Source organism: Hypomesus transpacificus, chromosome 18 (genome assembly GCF_021917145.1).
Source record: "Hypomesus transpacificus isolate Combined female chromosome 18, fHypTra1, whole genome shotgun sequence".
NCBI lineage: Eukaryota > Metazoa > Chordata > Actinopteri > Osmeriformes > Osmeridae > Hypomesus > Hypomesus transpacificus.
Genome location: NC_061077.1, coordinates 10,609,182 through 10,631,339, shown reverse-complemented (window position 1 = coordinate 10,631,339; position 22,158 = coordinate 10,609,182). Strand labels below are relative to the sequence as shown.

The 22,158-nt window shown below is 45.4% G+C and overlaps 1 protein-coding gene across 3 annotated transcripts; it reads right to left on the bottom strand.

Moving 5' to 3' along the window:
* Positions 1 to 1,663: 1,663 nt before the first annotated feature.
* On the bottom strand, positions 1,664 to 20,540 carry nfatc2a (nuclear factor of activated T cells 2a). Of its 3 annotated transcripts, none has more exons than XM_047040679.1 (10): positions 20,240 to 20,540; positions 17,159 to 18,092; positions 16,876 to 17,044; positions 14,257 to 14,459; positions 13,971 to 14,143; positions 11,959 to 12,099; positions 9,413 to 9,468; positions 9,196 to 9,328; positions 8,244 to 9,002; positions 1,664 to 3,803 (listed from the first exon to the last, which is right to left on the bottom strand). In XM_047040679.1, the coding sequence occupies exons 1-10, from the start codon at positions 20,295 to 20,297 to the stop codon at positions 3,748 to 3,750; spliced, it is 2,682 nt and encodes an 893-aa protein (XP_046896635.1). In that variant the 5' UTR covers positions 20,298 to 20,540; the 3' UTR covers positions 1,664 to 3,747. The 3 variants fall into 3 exon arrangements, with proteins under 3 accessions (XP_046896635.1, XP_046896633.1, XP_046896634.1); XM_047040677.1 differs by lacking the exon at positions 20,240 to 20,540 and adding an exon at positions 18,541 to 18,956; XM_047040678.1 differs by lacking the exon at positions 20,240 to 20,540 and adding an exon at positions 18,541 to 18,953 and having other exon boundaries at positions 8,250 to 9,002.
* Positions 20,541 to 22,158: the final 1,618 nt, after the last annotated feature.

Below are 22,158 nucleotides of genomic sequence, written 5' to 3'. Positions count from 1 at the left end.
GACTATTCCTTTGTGTGTTTGTACTGCATGATTGACCTTCAACACAGCTCTGTCACACGAGATGCTGACTCCCTCTGCTGGCCAAGGTGAGAACATGCAGACCAGGTCCACCCTGGTGCTCCTTCTCCTCCTGATACAGCAGTGGTTGCTGTGAGGCTGGCGATCAGCATGGTGAGCTTCCCTGGACATTGCAGTGGAAAAACTGTGACTTGTCAGACGTGCAGTAAAATATCTAAGCTTATGGAACATTTAAATGGTCCATTTATGTTCATAATGTGAGTCAGAGTATGCATGTTGTTACAAATGAGTCATTTAAATCAAACTTCCATTGGATGGAAACCTACTGTAGGTAAAACATTCCCCTACAGATTGTAGTGGGACCTAAAATATCATTAGCGTACATTTTTATTTATTGCATATCAATGTGAGTTTGTCATATTTATGTCATTATTCAGATGTGGAGCCTGACTTCAACTAGTCAAGGTCATGTTTGTACACCTTGTTTATGCGTGTAAGCCCAGGAAACTGACTCATGTCTCTGCTGCCTTTCAGAAGTGTCTGCTACTGAACAGTCACAACATTATCCACATCAACAAGCCTTCACTGTTAGTCAAAAACCCTGCAATTCTTTTTAAGAAGGATAATTTGGTCTAGTCAGATGCCTGACCGGTGTAAAAATAGACTGAGCATCTTGCAATCTATTTCTTTATGGATCTTTTAGTATTGAGGACGTTTGATAGGGCAATTAAGTAGGTCTCTATTGGACATTATATAGCTGACTGAGATTTCAAATGCCACTGGATTTGGTGTTTGCTCAATCTCACACAGTCAATGTGATATACAGTCTGAACTTGTTACACCACTGAGCAGAAAGGCCACATGACTCACCCGATGCATATCTGGAAGCGTGGGGGTGAAAATGGTTCATCTGGTCAGCCCACGTGCTGTGTTTTTTCATCCGGAGTGATGTCATCGTAAGACTTCCTGAACACAGGGTTCATTCACAGAGTCCGCCTCCCGCCACCAAAACTGGGCTCCAAACAAGCTGTCACTTAGCAACAGGGCTTCACAGCCTGTGAGATCCCTTGTTGTTAGTTGTTTGAGGGAGTGGTGGGGTTGTAACATTGTGTGTGTGTAAGTGTGTGTATGCATGTGTGAGAGGAGGAGGGAGAAAGAGAGAGTGAATAGATGTACATAGAATGCCACTGGGTTCAGTTCTAATAGAGGACTATTTATGATAGAACAAACAGGCCTCCATACAACCGTGTGTATTTGTGTGTGAGTGTGAGTGGGGTTCAGGGGGCTATGATGAGTCACTGATTGCTGGAGTTGGCTGTGCTGATGTACATTTCCCCCCTACAACAGCCAGTCTGACCACAGACACTTGTGAAATCTGTAGATCTGTATGTAGCCTACAAGAAATCAAAAATCATTCAAGAATACCAACTAGTTTGGCAGGTGAAAGAGTGGAGGGAGCCCAAACACAACAACATATCAGAGTAACAACTCATTTTTTGATGACGCTATTTTTAAACTAAGCTACCTCAGTAACTGCCACGTGAATTAGACCACTTCCACAGCCTGTGTTCTAGCCTTGCATGGTGTATGCAGTGTCTGCTAGGGTCAAATTGATGGATGTAAAAAAACAATACAGAACACCATAGTCTACTATTATGATTTATTGCTAATTTAGGAATACATGTTTTGTCTTTAAAAAAAAGAGAGGAACTGAAACTAAAAAATACAGTAAAAAATTTAACACAGTACATATACTAAGGTATTATTACAATACACAATCAGAATACAATCTACATTACACTACATTAACAAGCAAAATTATGTCATGTTGAGTAAAATCGAGAGTCTACAAACCAATTGTTGGATTTGCTTAACCCTGTAGTACATTTAAAATAACACTTTAAACTAAGATCATCCTGAGACAAGTAAGATGGTCGTAAATCTGCATGAAAATATTCTTTGATTTTTTATCAAACTTGTTGAAGAGCATCTTAATGTAAAATGGCAACCTTTTTTTTATCAAAAATCTTTTTAAAAGCTTTCATATCAATTGAACCAGAATAAAATGTCATGTTTCTAAGGATATATTACAAATACATTAGATTAACAATTACAAGCCTGGAAACAACTGATGCAGTTCATAAAAAAATATTTTCCTCTATCCTCAGTAACGTAAACTTCTAAAACAACTATATTTTTTACAGTTTAAAGCAACATTTTATTTACAGTAAAAAAAAAAAAAAAAAGCTTTAATAATGTATACATTCAGGATGTTTCATCAGATGGTATGCTGTGCATTGAGAGAATGGCTCAACAGAATGTATCTTCAGATATCCTGTTTAATAGTATATAATATCTAATATAATGAGTTTTGCTCAACTTGGAAATGTGACATTATCTTGAAAATGTAAGGCACACTACCTACAGAAGCATAGAAATACTTGATTATAAAATAGGCACATTGTTAGCTCTGAATATTTGATTGTAATTGTGGTCAAAAAACAAATGAGAGGAATTATAGACACAAAACCATAGATGTTTCATTAGATGCATGTAATTTACTTATTGTCAATGAGTAACACAATAGCCACATATTCTGATAAAAGTTACAATCAACAATACAAATAATATAGACAGAAATGTAGGAGTAAAAAACATTGAGCTAGAACCTGAGTGTAGTAAAAGGCATTCTATAGGTGTACAACACTCAAGCTAAATTAGCCGACTAGCTACTTTAAGACTGGCAATATCTTTAAGAACTCTTCTCCAGTAATCCTTACTAAACCACTTTGGGAATTATGTAAACCTACAGTATCCAGGCTAGTATTCAATAATGTATTAAGAAAGGTGCAGTATCATATATTTTTTATCTCAAATGAAACGTAGACCCACATGAGCCCTTTTTGGCACATCAGCAAAAAAGCAGAAAAGATTTTGATAAAAAAAAGTTTCAAGTTTGTCACCTGAAACAAAGAACATAGCCTACAACATATGCAAATGTTGTCTTTATAAACAGTGCATATAAGAATAGTTGGTGAAACTACAATCATGCTTGTTTATCCACAAAGCAGTGTGTGTCTCTCTGAACCTAAATATGTACAGTTAAATTGAGATGATCAAAGTAAAAACAAATATATAATAATCAGCTGCTATAACTTCTCAACATACTACATACTGTACACTGTTTCAGTGTAATATGAGCAAGTTGGTTGGATGACATTTAAGTGTGTTTGAGAGAGACCCATGAAACATATTTGGTGACACGCCTTTGGGTGGCTAGTCTGAATTGTATTTCTAGAAAAAACAAGTGAAAAACGATTATACTTAAAGTTTACTTAGAAAGTACAAAATTACTGCACCTACATACTGTAAATTAAAGTCGTCAGTATATTTTATGCACACTTACAAATGTGTAGAAAAAGATACTAAAATGTACTGCTCTCTAATATATTTAAATTAGATTTAAGTATAATTTTTTCAACTTGAGCATAATACCCTCTTTAGTTTTTTTGCCACTTTACTTATCTTATAAAAATAAAGTATAACTTAAAATTTGTTGAATGACAAAGTAAGCATAACTTTTGGTTTTTGGCCTGAACTCTGTATGAAGTAAGTCTGTGGTGACATGAGGTGAAGATGGTAATGACTTCTTCATTTTCTGAGAGAGTTCTGCGGTTCACCTCATAACTACGGGGTTTCTGATGTCACTTCCCGTTGAAAGTTCTTCCTCTATGTCTGCCCTCTTGCATGGACACCAGTCAGATCCTTCCGGATGATTTCATTCACTACAAGACCAAAAGACACATAAAGGCTGTTAGAAAATGAAAACTTTGAGCAATAGAATAATAAAGTAATAAATCCTTTCTTCATGGAACACCATGTTGCTCAGAAGGCAAACTAACTCTTAAATACCCAAAGCCCTGTCCTGGGATGACTAGTGATCTCTGAGTGGAATTTTCAATCAAGGTCTGGGCTGCCCTACAGGTGTTGAACAGGCATGTAGTGGCCACTAGGTGGCGACACACTACTCAGTCAGCTACCTCTTTTTGGCCTTCACTTCCTGTTGTTCTCTGGAGTAACGACGGGTATGAACGGAAACTTTCACAGTTTTAACAATCTAAAAATAGAGGCAAGGAGTGTGGGTATATGTATACTGTATACTGTTGGGAAAACAGTCACACAGTTGATGAGGTCTGAAACTTGACACAAGCACTTCACCACAGCCTGTAGACCTGATGAGTTCAAACCAGAGACAAAAGATTCATAATCTATCAAACAAATCTGTTTCTATTAAAATAATCAGGGCCATCGTCCATACCATTCAAAATGCTAACTCAGATAGGGGATGGGTCAGCCTGTAAATGGCCTCACCAACATGCTCCTGAGCCGGCCTACTTATCACACATCACTAGAACAATAGGGAGAACTGAGGTAAGCAGCCAGGAATGTCTCGAATGTACAGCATGTCGTACATCCTGATAGACGACAGGCAGCGTTTGGACTTGACAAAGGCAGCGTTTGGACTTGTCGTGACGTGTACTGAAATTTGCAGATAACGTATCTGCATTTCTGAATGAACAATGCAGAAGAATAATCATCTTATTGTGAATATCGTTTTACATGTAAACAGAGAAGTCAATATTGAGCTGGCCTCCAATTGGTCCTATTTAAAACTGGGACCTACATAGTGTGACCAGTGCTACAAATATTAACAAGCAAGTTCCACTACATCCCTGGGATGGAATCTAAAGCCCCTGGCTCACAGACTGCAGAAGACAGGCTGATAAAACAGCCATCTTCACATCGACGACTCATCAAACACACTCTCATGCTGCAGGGCTACTGCTGAGGAAAACCGCATGAAGCATATTTCACACTCCTAAAAAGTCACTCATCGAACAAATGTCATCCTCTACTATGTATTCCTATTAAAGTAAGTTTGGGAAAAAGATTAAACAACTATTTCAGTCTGATCGCTAGGATAACAGAGAGGGTACTAAAAGACGCATCCCCGTTTTTGGCATGACGACCTTATCCCTGGGAGAAAGGCAGCCTGCAGAGAGAGCTGTTTCTGCAGCTCAGACCAGCAGGCTGTCCTCTGCCTCTGTGGCAGACGATCACTAACAGATGTGCCAGCTCCACACTGAACTCACTTTATGGGCCGGGACCTGCGAGTGAAAGGCGCGAGCAGATGGGTGCAGCCAAACCGGCTGCTCTGCTGTCGTCACCAGCTCAAGGTCCCTGTTTATTTTAGTCTCGCGGAATTCCCTCTGACACCTAAGGCCTTAGAGAAACCTTCTTCTCCTCGGCCGTGCCTACTGGGATTTCACGAAACGGAGTCAGAGAGGCTGCAGAGGCAGCGCCACAGCAGAGCAGCACACAGACGGGCTTCACTGAGGGGAATGAAGGGTTGGCGCGGAGGGGCCATTGGAGGCAGGCCCCGGGAACACTCAGACTGGACTGGACAATATGTGAGTGTGTGGCTCCTGGGTCCAGCACCAATGGGCAGTTCTGTTTACCCACTAGGGGTGGGAGAGAGACACACACACACACGCAGAGAACACACACAGTACAGTAGCTGACTCAGTCACACAGCACACTGCGCACTGTGAAATGGAGGGATGTGTGTGTGTGTGTTTGTGTGCGTGTGTGTGTGATTATGGTTGTGTGTACGACGTCCGTGTATGTGTGTGTGTGATGGGGAGATTCTGTTGGCTGCATTAAGTGAACAAACCCGCAGAACCAGAGAGCTGCTTGCAATAAACCACAGTATGTTCCACATACAGACCAGCTTAGCCCAAACTACCAGACCCTACACTATACCTCAGAATACCTAGAGAATTGAACAAGTCCACGGATCTCTTTATATCTCCAATATTCTTCTTATCGCAGTCATCAAATACACAAACACTTGACTTAGATATCTTAATATCTTCTCCTGTTTCCATTACCTACAGCCGTGTGGCCATTGCTGCGTTTGATCTGCCAACTCTAAAATAGGCCGTAAGTGAGGTGAAACTAATGATTGTCCACCATGCTGTTTCTGTGTGCTTTATCTCTTTCTTTCGCTCTCTCCCTATTGGAACAACTTTACCTGCTCCACTGCCTCTGGGCTTAATTCCAGTCCTACAGGCCTCCAGCAGTGGCTCTTAACCTCCACACCCCAGAGAACAGGTGACGTCCTCCACTCATGACGTGTGGGTGTGTCAAGCAGCCCAGGGGGTCCAATTGGAGGCCCAGACAGCACCAGGGGGCTGGCCCCCAGATCAGTTGAGGGACCCCGGGAGTGGCGTGGGAGGCATGAGAAGATGAGCTGTCGACACAGCCACTTGGAGTGGGTGGTTAACACCTTGTTATGGTGTATTCATAGTGAAACATGTCACAACTTTCATCTAGCATCCAACCCCCAGGTGACACAGTAGAAACATTACCATGATATGACACAGTCACCAACCACACAACTGTGATGGCTGGATGTCCCTACTCATTTGACATGAGCTGAACGTGAAAGACTGTGTGAGTCATTACAGTCAAATCACTTATTTGCAGATATACATGTTTGGAGGTTTATAAGTGTGGGTTGAACCAGATCAACATATCTCTGGAGTTTTCCCTTTTTCTCTTATCTTCCTGTGTTTATCTGAGAAGCTTTGAACTGTAGTGGTGGTCTGCCGTGTCATTTCTGTGTAGCTGCCATCTGCTTACAACTTGCACTGAGGGGAAACTACATGGTAAGACATTTCTGTCAGCTACACTTTGCCCAGGTATCAGCTGCACCACGCATGATAACAACTTTTTCCATCAGACAACATGACACTACAAGTGAACTAGTGACTATGCAGTCCACATCATTTAGTCAACAGAGATGTCAATATAATTCATTGTGAGCACCTCCAACTCCTCCTTGGGCTTAAGAAGCCAATTAAACCCTGTCATTGTAAAGACCCCAATTAGTCTCTTTATGAGAGTTCCAAGGAGATGCAATGTGTTCAAGAGCTACCATCATGAAGGGTGAGAACAGAAGAGAGAGCACCTAGAGAGAGAGCTCCCACCTAGGGAAGGGAGGGTCAAACACAGCCGGTCTGGTATGAATCTCCCTCCAACTCTGTTAATTCTCAAACAGTAAACGCTGTTGCTGTTTACTGAGGGAAACCCTATTGGGCTGTCCAAAAAAACAAATTCCATGGCTTGCCCCCTTTCACTCTCTCGCCGTTTCATTTTTTCCATCGAGCACGCACTCGGACCCTTCCCTTTTCCTGCGGCCTCCCTCCCTCCCTCCTATCTTACGGAGATCAGGCTGGGTTTCTGGAGGAGAGCAGCTGCAAATAGGAATTTGCGGTGCCAGATTGGCAGAATCCCGGGGATGGAAAAAAGCTAATCCTCTGGTGGGTTCCCCCACAGAATTGAGGGGCGCAAGGCCAAGGGGAAGTCCTGGCCAAGTATAACAAACAAAGAGGCTTTCCCCGGCTCTCCCAGGCTGCCCGTTCCACAGTTTGACAATGGTTGCCATGGAAGTTGTTTTTCACATCATAACAGTGTCAACATAACCAGGCGGTCAGGAGAGCGGATTTTTTTCTTCAGAAAAAAAAGAGCAAAGTTGAATTTCCCGGTTTTTGCCGGTGCCAGAGAAGCCCCTTTAATTGGAAGAGTTGGCCGCTGGGAGACAACTCCTCCACTGAGCCCAAACCTGACCTTCCTGACCCCAACCCAGACCTGCGAGGCTACACCATCAGCGCAGGCGCTAGTGAAACGACACGTAGCTTTGAGGTCGCAAAATAAGGAAGAGGAGGTGTAGCTCCCACAGCAGGCTTCTGGAAGGAGCTCTGCATTATTCTCTAGAAGGGTTGTGAGGTTGACAGGAGCAAGTGTCAACACATGACTCATAAACTGTGTTATTTCCACCTTGAGTGGAACAAATCTATACCTCTTGGCAAGAAACACGGTCGACTCGTCAATAGGCCTTGCTCAAGACAATGTGGGGCTGTAGCAGATACAAAGAGACAGTTGCTGTAGGGAGACGGACACAATATCCTTCAATTGTCCTTGAATAAATAAAAACATCTGCCTACTGTCGATTTTCATCAAACGTTGTCTTTAAATAATGGCAGCTGATGTGCCAAAGTGCCAACAGGCTAGAAATTAATACTCAAATAAATAACAATGTAACACATGGAAAAATGTTTTGTCGGATTCCATTCACACTAAATACAAAAGCAGGAACTTACACTCACCGTCATCAAGGTAGGCCTGATCCAGGTTTTCCTCCTTAACCGTGACCCGTCCTGGCGGGCCTGTCGGCTGCTCCTCCCCTGGGGGGCCCCTCTGGGCCTCCATCTGTCCAGGACCAGAGCCTGCACCTGGGGGAGACCGGCCCTTGGGCCCTTTCTGCACATAGGCCTGCTGCTGGATCACCGTGGGGAAGTGCTGAGCCTGAGCTGGGGTGGGGGAGTGGGAGTGTGGGGTCCCTGCCTGCTGGGCATAGCCATCACAGTAGAGGATGCTGGGGTTGTCTGCCTGGGCAGGTGGAGGAGGGTCCCCCCCCCGAAGAAGGGGGTGGTTGGTGGGGGAGAACTGGATGATGGAGGGGTGTGGGCCCACTGAGTGCTGGTGCTGCTGGCCCCCCAGAGGCCCTGGCTGGGCCGGGGAGCCTGTGTGGACCAGGACGGAGCGGTGTGGGTCGGGCATCATCCCTCCAGACTGCTGGTAGTGGCCGGGGCTGCTGCTCAGACTCTTACCCCCGCGGGAGTAAACGATGGCTGAGCTCTGCTGCTGGAAGCGGGGGTCTGGGCTGGAGGTGGGCATACCGGGGCGACTGTGGACCTGCTGGCAGGAGGCCAGGCTGGAGACCAGGCTGGTGTCGGGCTGGAGGACGGGCCGCGGGTTGTGGTAGTAGGACTGAGGGGACACACCCAGGATCTGGGGCATGGCGAAGCCCATGTGACCTGACTCATACTCATCCAGGGGCTCTGATTTAATAGACGGTACTGGAGGAGGAGACAGAGACAGAGACATGGATGTAACTCCCCGCCTCCCTGCTGTTGACATCACATAAGGACATTTACAAGAAATGTCTAGAAAGAACGTTCCAGAAAACATGACAGCAGGGGACATGTTTGCATTCTACCATTCGTCTCCTGTACATGGCACTGTATGTGATGCGTACAGTGCAGACCCTACCTGCCAGAGGTGTGTATGTGAAGTGCTGTGGCTGGCTGCGCTTCCTCTTGCCATTGATGACGTAGAAGTTGACCTTGACAGATTGACAGATGGACGGGTCTCGATAGGAGGGCACCTCCACAAACAGCATGCTCTGTAAAACAGCAGGCCTGTCAGCTCAACAACAGGGGATGGGAACCGTGTTTGACGAGCACTGCGCTCCACCGGGCAGACTTACAGGCTGGCTTTTATCCTTGTCCACAGTCGCCTCCAACTCCCAGATCTGTTGTCCATCTGCGGAAGACGAGAGGGGAGGGGAGGAAATAAGATCACACCAGTCAGGAAGAGTTGCTTCTTCTCAAATCAGGGCCTCCTACACAAGACATTGTAGCACATCCACCAAATGGTGCAATCACAGGACGACTGTCAAAACAGTGCATGTGTAACACGATGCAATACGATGACACGGACGAAGAGAAAAAAAACAAACACACAGAACCATTGTGTCCCCATTGTCTTTGGGACGGCGTGAGCGTGGGAGGTGCCGCTCTGTCTCGTCTCTCGTCGCTGCTCCAGGCAGCCAGCGGGCCGCACCGTGTGACAGAACATGCAGCAGGCGGGGGGTGCAGGCTCTTTGTGCAAGAAGATCATATCTCTGCGAAAACCACTTCCTCTTCCACCAGCCAGTTTCACACTACTCTGGAGGGGGGGGGGGGGGGGGGGGACGCATCCACGCAAGCCGACACGCAGCTTAGGCCTTGCTGAACAATGTGTCACCGCCAAGTGGTGCGGTAACAAATCATTTTGGCCGAATGGAATTCAAACAGGTAGAACACTTCAATCATCACTGATCTTTCATTCGGCTTCCTTCTACACTGGGTCGGTCAAGGGAGAAGTGTTTGGTGTGCGACAAGATCTTTCTACAGTTAGGTGGGAACCCCCGTGTCAGCCTGCAGATTCAACCCATACGGCTGAAATGAGTCAGCAGGAGAAAGGGGGATTCCATACGTCTTGCCAATATTTTCTTAATTTTTTTCTCTCGCTAGGCTCTTATGATCAACTTGCTCCGTTTTGCTAACGACAGGTGATGACTGCTGCTCTCTTGGCATCTATGGTTTGTTTTCCTTTTGTTCCAATACTACTAAGGGATACCCCCCCCCCCCATTGCTCCTCCCCCACCCCCTTCTCCCCGATAATTCGACACAGGGAGAAAGGGTTAGGGAGTCAGGGACAGAGCAGACAGGCCGAAAAAGAGGGGAGAGAAAATGAGAGCTGAGCTCCAGTTTGGCAGGGGAACCTTCCCTCCCCTGACAGCCCTGAGAGCCAGGGGAGCCCGGCCCGGGGCCAGGGGCAGAATTCTCCCTTCCAGAGGATTTCACAGCGCCGCTCCTCCACAGCTCTGTGTCATCCAGAGAACTCTCTCCAAAACAATGAATGGCCTATCCCTCTCGTGGATTATTATGACTTCTTTCCGTCTTTGGAGGGAGCCCATAACTGCAGCGTGTCACATCGCAGCGGGAGGGAACCCCGGGTAGATAAGCTGACACATGGTCCAAGTCTGAGCTCCAGACATCCCAAGAGACACCACGTCTTCCAGCCGCTTTCTCCCTCTCCCTCTCCCTGCTGTGTCTCTCTGTCTCTCTCTGTCTCTCTCGACCTCCCTCTCTCCCTGCTCCGTCTCTCTCTCTTTCTTTCAGACAGCTGTGGACACAGTGAGTCATGCAGCCATATACTAGCAGACAGAGCATCTAAACACACCCCTCACGGTCCCATACAGGCCAGAGACAGCTGTTATGAAACACAAATCACATCTAGCAACTATCTGTTAAAGATATTACATAGAAACGGGATAGTCAATACATCTAAGAACCAAAGTTTGATCAAAATCAGATGTCATCAGCACACACATTTTGGTAGGATAGCCTAGGTAACGCTTTACACAAAATACTGCTACTTTCCACTTTCCTAAGTATCAACAATGTGTATTAACGAAAACTTTCATATGAAAATATAAATATGATATTTAGAATCCTATGTACTGTTATACTTCTGGAAGCCTCCTAATAGGGAGGGCCCGTATCTCAACACTATGCAAATCTGAGAGTTGCAGAGGAGGAAAAGTCAGGATTCAAATGACAACATCATCTGCTGAGATGAAGGGAAGAGAGGACAGAGGTAACAAAAGATCATCTAAACCATCTTCATGTGTCATCACATGTTTTAGATTGACTCTGAAATAGTCCCGGCAAAAACAGAGGGTCCTCCCCACAAGTTGGGCTACGTGGGACTGGTGCTGCTCAACACATCACAGAGAGCCGGGAGGTGATGACACATGGATAAGAGCTGTGAGGTAAAGGCCAAAGGAAAGTGGGGCTGGGGCCTTATCTGGTGGAGAATGCAAATGTATCAAAAGGTGAACCGCACGAGGGCCAGCTTTACATTCTCATCACCAGAGGGACGTGTGGTGGAGAGGATCTCAGAACTAGGGGAGCTCAAGTCTGTTGAGGCATGGAAACAGCTGCAGGTGGGAACACGTGTAGGTCACACCTGACTAACTAATACAATCACGGGTATAAACTGATGGAGACATTTGAATTTTGCTTTAGATAGATCCTTCGAGAATACTTGAATTATAGCAAACCAGGCAAGAATAACCCTAACCCCCCGAGGGTTTCAATGATATAGTAGTGTGTAGTATTGTATAGGATTGTATCGGGTAGTATTGTAGAGTATTGTATAGTATAGTATTGATGGAAGCATGCAGCAGTGCTGTGCTCTACTCACCCTGGGTCTTCTCCATAAAGATGACCTTAGAGTCAGAGCTGAAGTTCTGACCGGTCAGGATCATCTGCTGGCCCCCCAGCACAGAGCAGCCCTCCATGTCCTGCTTCTCCACCATGGGCAGCTCGTGGGCCGAGCGCTGGGCTGGGGTTCAAACAGAGCATACAGGGCGTCACACACTCCACAGACTCTCACGGACAGACAGCCATTTTGGATAACTGAGTACGTGAGTATGGGATGTAAACACAAATCAGCAGTTGTTTTATATGTTTTGTATGACAGGCAGGCATATTATTTACAATCATTTGGCAATCTTGATTTCATTTATTAGACTTAGCTTAGCCAGAGGAACGAAAGGAAGGTTTAACGTTCGATTAACTGTAACCCACGACAGGGAAAGTACTGCAGTCCCTCCAAAAACCACTTCTCTAAAAAGTGGTTCCAATCACGCAGAGATTTGTCTGAGTGAAATGACTAATAGCCCCGCGGAGTACCGGACAGCAAGAGGCTGAGCGTTATGAGACTCAGTCTGAATGTTTGATAGCCCACATGATAAAGCTGTTCGCTTACATTCATGTTACAGACATGTGGGTTCAGCAACTAGGCACTAATGCAGCCTCCTGCAGGGTCCATTCAAACGCAGGAGGAGGGAGAGGGAATGGTGAAGCGTCTCCATTTCCAGTTGTGCCATAATGACGCCATTGAACTTGGCATGCATCCAGCTCATTCTCTGACCCCACCAAGGGGGAAAGAAAGCCCGACATGGCTGCCGTAGTATGTCCCTGCTCATTTCCTGGACTGATAGTGTTGGATGGGATGGTGATAAGGAGGCACACAGAGGAGCAAGCCAGGGAGAAGAGAAGCCTCACTCTGGACACAGGAAGCCACAGGCTCCCTCAGAAGTGCTGGCCCGGTGTGACTGACCTTATTACTGGGGCTGTCAGGGGCCTGATTCTGCCCACCAACAGCTCGGGTTACCTCCTGCCAGATCAACCACTGGGAGCAGAGGGCAGACAGGCGGTGCCCGCAACTTAATGGGATCATGTTCTCTTGTTTGTGTCAGTCTAAAAAAGCTGAAACATTATGTGCGCAGGAGCCCGAGGCGGGCAACCTGCCGGTCGACTTCCTCATGCTCATGAACCCTGCAACCGAAATTCAATATCCAGTCAGCCGCGAGAGGTGTCGACAAACAATCGTGACCTTTGGACGGGTTTGTCCGGCCTACTACACTGAGAGTCAACAGAGAAGATGAGGCCAGGTGGTGGGTCTCTTCTCACACAATGGCTGACACGGTTCGCTTCTTCCTTTCTGTGACAGATGTGGCAATATACGGGAGCGTAAAACTTGATTGGTTCAGCGTTAACACTAACGCTAACGCCAGCTCCCAGGACCATGACCAATTCCTTTTATCTTTCGGTGATCTGCCGGCACCATCCTCAGCCTCCAGAGGTAGATGGTGGTGAAGAGGTGCAGAGCAGAAAGGAGAGAGACGGCCTTAATCATATATGTACTTAGCGCTCCCTGAACATGTTTCCTGTCATTTCCCCTTGTTGAGCAGTGAATCAGTCAACGTGAGATAAAGGTCCTCTTGTGTGAGTTTAGATCATATCAGGTGCTGTAATAACTCTGTGTAGACACACGCACGCACACACACACACCGACGCACCCACACATACACACACACCCACACATACACACACAGCCCAGCGTGACCATAAAGGAGTCTTTGTATGTGTGTCTAGGATATCAGCTCCAGTCCTCCCGCTCATTTGAATGTTGTTTCTTTTTCACTGTGTTTACTCTTGAGTTAAGCCTGGTTAACATCACTCCAATGAAAACATCCCATACCAAATCCCAGCAGGGAACATACAGGAAAACAGTCCTGCTCTGTCAAATCACATAGCCACACAAACCTTCACGTTCAGCACACTTGTAGGCACACACCAGCCCTAATCAGAACATGCATGCTTATAGGACTAGGAGTGGTGGGGTTCAGCAGGGTAGGATTCACTCACAGCACTCGATGGGATGGGAGGCCACTTGCAGGGAGGCATGTTGCCCTCCTGGCTGGGGTATGTGGACCCGGAACACCAGGCGCACACGCGTGTTCTTGCGTCCGATGTCCGTCTCGCCCTTCCTCAGCTCGATGTCAGCGTTCCTCAGCTTCAGGATCCCGGCGCAGTCGATGCTGCAAGGAAGACGACACACAAATCAACATCAACGCCAATACAATAGAAAGCAGGAGAATCCCGTGTGATTCCAATCCCCCGATGTTCCACAGGGCACAGGTGGACGTCTCACATGGCTTTCATGTTGTTCTTGGGCTCCAGGGGGATCTCCAGGACCTTGGTGCCGTTGAGGATCTTCTCGTAGCTGGTGGTGGTGACTGTCTTCCCCGTGATGCGGTGCACCTGGTAGAAGGCGTGTGGCTTCAGGATGCGTTCGTCTGCCGTGCCGATGAAGATCTGCAGCCCCAGAGGCTCCTTGCCCCGGTAGCCATGCAACTGGAACACACACACACACACATCACAGGAAGTTAAATGTACAGTAGTATCAAATACTATTTATTTAGCAGATGTGTTTATCCAAAGCAACGTACAAGGGGGATTTGAACTTGGGACAAGAATGTGCAGTCAAATGCAGTCTGCAAAATGCATCACTATTATGCCATGTAAATGCATACATGCTCATCAAGTTATTCTTGAACAATGATGGTGACACCACTATAATGTTATACAGTGGAGAGCCCTTTTTATCACGTCTGACTGTGGAGCCTTATTTTCTACCAAACCCGTAGTCGTGTCAACCCTTTATGATGTGAAGGGTGACATGCAAATCTTTCATAAATGTTTTCCCTTTGTTTTAACAATGTGCCTTAAGAGTCAGTTGGCAGCCAGCAGCCGGTACCTTACCAGATCCCAGACTCAGACCCACAGCTACAAACATGCCCACCCCCTTCCACCTTGACCCACAGCCAACAGAGGGTGCAGCAACTCGGAGCCACCCGCTCCACATGGCTTCTGTTTGTCGTTTAGTAACCATCTCTGGATTCAAAAGAACTTCGAAGGGAATACTTTCATTCACTGGAATCCCAGTCCAGGGTCTGAGAAACCAGCCCAGGGAGTCTTGGTGTCAGACTCTTTTAATTTTCATTTGGTCTCTGAAAGACTTTTACCTACTACTCACTCTCACACACCCACACAGAGCATGTGTACCTAGCCACACTCACAGATGAACCCCACAAGATTCAGATCAAAGGTGCACCACACACTACATCGGAAGGAAGTGTGCACGAGCACAAAGCCTAAAGTTTGTAAAAGATTGTCTCTCTGTCCACAAGTCATGAACCTAAATATGCTTAAGTGTGTTACAATTACAACATAATGTTCATCACAGAATCCAGCCACACATGCCTTAATTTTACATCAATAAATATAGCTAAATATAACTACATAAGCATAACTGTAGTAACAACAACACTGTTCTGTAGAAACTGATATGCAGGTACACAGTATTACACTTAAGCTGCATAGCCAAAGGAACCCCAGACTTGGTTCCATTTCTGTATTAAAGTATGCATCTAAACTCTAAACACAACACAATGCCAACATGTCCTTGTCCCTGTGAGTTTGCAGAAGTAATTTATCCTAAACAAATCCTTGCCATTCGTGTACACACTACGCCAGCACTGTGTGTGTGTGTGTGTGTGTAGTGTGTGCATGCGTGCGTGTGTCTGTGTAGCAGGTGAGAGCAGAGGTAAAATAGATGAGTTTGGGGCTGGTTGAAACCTCATCTGGTTTCCTTGTTGCTATGACACAGACAACCTGACAAGAGAGAGAGAGCAAAAAACAGAAGCACACAACAGAAAGTGGAGGGAAAACTCCTGGAGGCTTTAGCGAGTCTGAGTGGCTGTGTTCTTCACATGGAATCTGAACAGCCTGTTGGAGTATTTGAGCTTTAGTCTTGCACTTGCCTCATTTTCATCCTTTACAGCTGTTCACTTCAACTAAGGCAACATCAATAAGCCTGTTCCATCCAGGTACTGAGGCTGACAGTGTGAGTGAAACAGAGGAAGTCTACTGCAAACACTTAACAGGCCATGTGAGAGACCTGTTGCCATGGCAGCAGCAGTGATTGAGTCAGAGACAAGTCGGTTAGGAAAAGTAAAGTGGAGGGCAGGGTCTGTACAACTGCAGCCAGTCAGTCAGTCCAGCGGTTCACGTGATTCGCTAGCTACTATAAGCAGGATTGACTGGCCAGCATCCGAAACTGGAAAGAAAGAAATACGTTATTTCCGCCAGGAAATAAAGTATCAACACAAAAACAAGCTTTTAAAAAGTTGCCATGGAAACTCTAAAACATGAAGTAAAACGAATATCTTACATTAGCAATAAGCCCAACAGTACTGATGACAGCAGTACAACCGTAGCTGTTATTTTACTGTGTACATCTCTGTTTGGTCATTACAGCAGTATTGGTGTTGGTATGGATGAACGCATAAGACTGGCAGGTCATTGCAGAGAAGTATTTTTAGACCTAACCACACGGGTAATTACAGTCCTTTATTGCCAGAAAGAGCTATGTTTGTGGTGTTGTGTTAGCTATGCTGTTCTAACGGCTAACACAAGTCTAAGCCCAAGTTGAACTAAGGGCACAACTGCCAAGTTTTGCAGGGTCTAGGTTGCAATGGGACATATTTCTGGTACCACATATCAGTGAGAAAAGGAAAAAAGCAGTACCACTCCAATCCTGGCCATTCAGGGCAGCCCTGTAGACATGGTGCTGCTGAGTATTATTTTGAACTTAATCTGAGAATTCAAGACACTGAGGTCAAGTCTCAGAGTTACTGCCTAGCCTTTGGCTCAGTGGGCTAACACTACATCAAGCCGTGGATTCGACATCCCCAGGTGACATACACACCTGGACTACAGGATGGCCTCCTGTGGGGGCTTTCACGGCCCCCCTGCTACCCTCGGTCTCGTAGTGGGCTCGGTGGTGGGGCTTGGGCTGCACGTCGATGTTGAGACTGTACTGGTCCGTACGGCTGGGTACAGGCCATTCCAGAGGAGGGAGAGATGCCACTGGGATGCTGCAGAGAAATCAGGTGGAAAACAATGTAAGCATCCTTTTTAGTGTGGAAGAAGACATGTATCCAATAACATTCCTAGTCAAATGTCCTGGCTCTACAGTATTGAAGGGTCACCTGCAGATGCTGGGGACCAGCTGCTTGGGCCAGATAGGTGGGATCACAAAGAAGGGCTCTGTTCCTGGCTTGGTCTTGATGTCTTGTTCACAGGAGACCAGGTAGTTCAGCTCCCCATGGTTCTCTTGGTAGAGAGTGTATGGCTGGGTGGTCTTCACTATCTTACTGGGCACCAAGCCAGGATGGACGGTACCAAAGCCATTCATGGCCTCAGCCAGACTGTTGGGGTTGCCATAGTGGGCCGTTATGTTGGACTCCTCGTGGCCCCCATGTGGAGAGGGACTGCGAGAGCGGTGGCCAGTGACTAGAGTCGGGTTGCGGTACATGTCGTAGGTGCGCTTGCCCTGTGGGGAGGTGGAGCGGGAGCCGGGCCTGGGGGAGGGTGAGCGTGGACCCAGACAGCCGTCCTCAGCCAGGCTGGTGCGAGGGGAGGTGCCCGGGGAGGTGCGGGGGGATCCGGTGTGTATGTTCTGGAAGCGGGGGACGAGGTCCCCAGCCGTCTGGGTGCTGCTGGGAGACACACAAGGGGAGGCCCAGGGGGAGTAGCTTTCAGAGTGCCAACTGGTGGACGAGTTGCTGCTGGCGGGGCTCAGACACTGGGGCTCCCGGTAGGCCAGGCTGTCATGGCCTGGCACCGTCAGGGTGGGTCTAGGGCTGATGTTTAGGGGGTGGTTCTGCAGGGAGTCCCGGCCATGGTTGTAGTGCTCCCGTGAGGGGGTAATCTCGATGCGCGGGCTCAGAGCCAGACCCCCAGGCCGGGACTGGTCCAGGTAGTTCCTGGCCTCCAGGTGCTCATATCCTGTGAGGACCTCTGCCGTGGGTTGGTTGTAGGAAGGGTTGCACAACTTGATGTTGTAAGGAGAGGCCTCCTCCTGGGGGTAGACTGAAGAAGTCGAAGGGCTGAGGACTTTGTGAGATGAGAGGTTAGGCTCATCTATGAAAAGGCAGAGAAAGAGAAAGAACAATGACCATTAATACTCAGGTAACCAAATACAGTATAACAAACTGCAAGGTATTAGAAAGACACCTAGGTATAACTAAGTTTACAAACACTGTAATTAAAGGCAATGAACAGATATGACAACTTTATTTTATTTTTCAGATTCTGAGATTTTAATCATATAGTTCATTTTAAGAGTATCCCTCAGTTAATATAAGACCACACTGTATCCTGAGATATAACCTTACTTATACAGTGTGGTCTTAAATGAGGTTTACACTCTTTTTTTGTTTAAAGATTTCATGAAACATTTTAACATGTTATCAGACTGAAGTGAATAGGTACATTTTTCATCAGTCGGTAGGATAGGGGTTTTTAATTAGTTGGTCCAAAATCTATCGGTGGTGCAACTCCACTCTCCTTACTAAAATCTCAGACAAACCTTGGTTTCCCCCTGGGAAGTCGCTGCAAGGTGGTTCGTACTCAAAAAGGTAATCGAACTCCAACTCATCTTGGCAGTTAACTTGACTGAGTTCCTCTTCCAGTTCTTTTTCGTAAAACGAGGTCATCTGTCTTACTTTCCAAAGTTTTAGTCCAGCTTGAGTATATATCTTTCTTTATAGAATTCCGATGTAGCCTACTACTCCTCGTGCACTAAGGCCATACGACGTCAAACACACTGTCGTGATGAAGCAAAGATGGACAGAGGCAAATAAGTTGCTCAACTGCTAACTGGATTCAGTTGATGCACAAGTAAGCTGCAAACTGAACGAGGAGAACAGCAGCTTCCTGTTTCAACTTCACCGCATTGAGAGATAAAGGCGGGCCTATTTTCATATGGAGAAGTAAATAAATAGCCTGGACTGCAAGGTGTCACGCGGAGTATTCACGCCTCCCTATGATCACTCAAAGAACAACTGCAGGTGCAGCTTCAAAGTGATGAATTGCATCAGTGGTATAAGTCTTAATGGTTTATGTGGTGCTGCCCCCGGGTGTTTGAAACTAAAACACAGACTCCGGATTGATTCAAAATAAAAGCAATTCGGATTAAATTTTTATGACATATTAAGGGACACTGTATAACGCTTAGGCCTACTAATTGGGGGTGTTGTACAGATAGCTTCATATAATAATGAAAACGCAATGGATGAGTGATGATTGAAATAAATTAACTATTAATTATCTTTGATTAACATAACAACTGCTAGCACTCTAAAGATGTTTGTTGAAATCATTCATATACCTGGGGTAGGTTCTTTAACTTTAAACCATTATTTAGACCATATCGAGTTTAATCTTCTGCACCTCTGGAAATGTGTAGGCAGCTTGAGGGAACCCTGAGCACAGTGCACTGTACTCATGAAACATAAAGTATCTCTGTTCCATCAGGAATGGCACCTCCCGGGGTGCTATGCTTAGTCAGCAAACACACCGAAAACGTTTTCTCGTCTCAGAGTATCGAGAGGAAAGTTGGCAGAACAAAGCTCATTCATCAAGTCGTTTTCTACATTTAACCGTTGTGTTTGCAGCCCATATGTTCTGATAGTTATCAATTCAAGATGATTTAAAAACAATCTGTGGTCTTAAATAGGCTAACTGGAGAACAAAAATCCACAAATGAAGGCTCCCACTGTTTGTTCGGAAAACGTTTAGCATTACCAAAACAATGTGTATCCCTATTTTACTATGACTGGTCTAATTCTGTGCCGTTCGCCTGGACCGTTACTTCTAAGAAAGACCCGTTAGAGCGCACCTGAACGCACGCTCTAAGTGTGTGCAAATACTCAGGTAGCCTAAGTCTACAATAGAGTATAAAGATACGTTCACATTGTCATTCAAATATTAATCTATCTAAATTGACAATGACAATGTCAATTTAATCAACTTCGTATTTTGTTTGGTTACATAGGCTACTCCCAGTTTACACTCTTCAACTGCTGGCTATTTCCCCATAACTATATCAAAAGCCAAACTAAAGCGCATAGGAAATACTATAACGTCTTACATAACTGAAAAGTTGTACCATATTAAGAAAGTAATTACACATTTTCCATCAGTTTGTCGGTGTCTATAACTCGTTAATAATCAAATGGGTTGATTACCAGATTATCACAACACTTCAGCACGCGCGGCATCCATACCTTGATCCATCGACCTCATGGTGTGGTACTGTGCCAGTCTCCAAGATTCTCTAAACATTTGTAAAAATGGAAATGGAAAAAAGTATATGATACAAAAAGTTATTCTTCTCTTTAACTCATAGCAGTAGAACCCCTCTTCAGTAAAAGCGAAAGGAATAGACAAGCAACAGTCTTTTATAAACTAAAAAACAAGCAGCAAAAATGCTCCAGCTAACTATGCTTATGGTATGAACTTCTTTTCCTAGCTCTAAGGATTACTTGACTATCAAGAGCGGCTTCCTTCCCCGCTCTGGGTGTTTATAATGGTCCAATGCTGTAAAATAACGGGATTCCCTCAGTGTTTCCTCCTGTTTATGCGCTTTGCCATGGAAACCTGGACCCGCTCCATCTCGGAGACTCAGGGCTTTCCTGCAAAGCTACACTCAGGAATCTATGACGTCTCCTGCTCCTGTGCCAAGGCATTTCTGCGGCTTCTCTCAGACAGTAGCACAAGAACTTCATTGTGGGGGTGAAAATTTCTCTCTAGAACAGGGCTGAAAAAATGAAATTAGTGACCCTGTTTTATACTCTTTTTACTAGACTACATTAGATATAGCTTATGGTCTAAGCTACACAGGTTTAAAATCATTTTAATCAGCAACAGTTTGCTTTACTGTTTAAACAGGAACATTTAATGAATTAATGGTGTTTTGTAATTTATTAATTTCCAAAGGTTTGAGTATTAATGTAATCTCCAATAACTGTAACCAACCAACTTTAACCAGGCCGAAAGCAATGAACTTGAGAATTGTAGTCAAGAGAGTGAGTGCAGGCAGCAGCTGTAGTTAGTACTTTCATATCTATACTGACATGACTCATAACTTTGTCTCAAACGTAAACACTGTGATTAAATCATTCAATTAATGTCTATCATTATACGAAGAATAGTTTGAGGCATGTGACACAGATACTTTATTACAACAATAAGACACACAACCACAACCCTGTTAGCATCCTGACATCCTACTGTCTAGGCCTTGGTACCCTGGGAAAGATGCAGGTTAAAACCTAATACTCTCACCCTGTAACCTAAATGAATAAATGTTTCAAGAAACCTTAATTCAACACATTAACAGTTCCCTGTACTGGCCAGTAAAGGAAGCTGTGGAAAGGCCGGTCACAAGGAGCCAAGGTAAACTAGACACGACTGCTCTGCTTGCCATCTCTATTTAGAAGTGCTCTGAAGTTGTAAGTCATATACAGTTTCTGTGTTTTGTACACTAACACAAAGATAGCAAGTACATTCAATAATACAATGTTGTTTTTATCTGTGTGGCAGATAGTTTACTGTGTAAATATATGTTCAATAAAATAGGAGACATGTCATGTTTAGCGTCCTGTGAACACGTGGATATAGGGCTGGTCTTTGGCTGTCGTTGTAGTCTCCCCATTGACATGAAGTCCGCCACTAACAAGCTCTTGGAACGGATGAGAAAGTGAGTTTTCTCTCAGTAGAAGTCTCTCATTATTGCTCTGATTAACCCATGTGGTATACGTTCAGTACTGCTTCAGTGACTGATACAGTGATGACATCAGTGACGTACATGAGCATCAGAGCCAATCATAGGAAAATATGTGCTATAAGGGCACCAATCACGGGTCTGGTTTAAATTCTGACATGGTTTGCATGGGTGAGTCTCTGCTAGACTATCGGGTAACTAATGAGACTTACAATGAGACTGTTAACCACAACATTTACAGAGTAGGCTTAGGGGGGTAACTCTCCACATAAGCCTTGTCTACCAGATTCATTCCTCCACTCATATGGAACTCTTACGCAACACAAATTGTGAATGAGTAAATCAATATGCCACAAGTTTGCAAAAGGAAAACAGCGCCTGTCCAGACAGCAGTTTGCACTTCCGTTTTTTTTTTTAGAA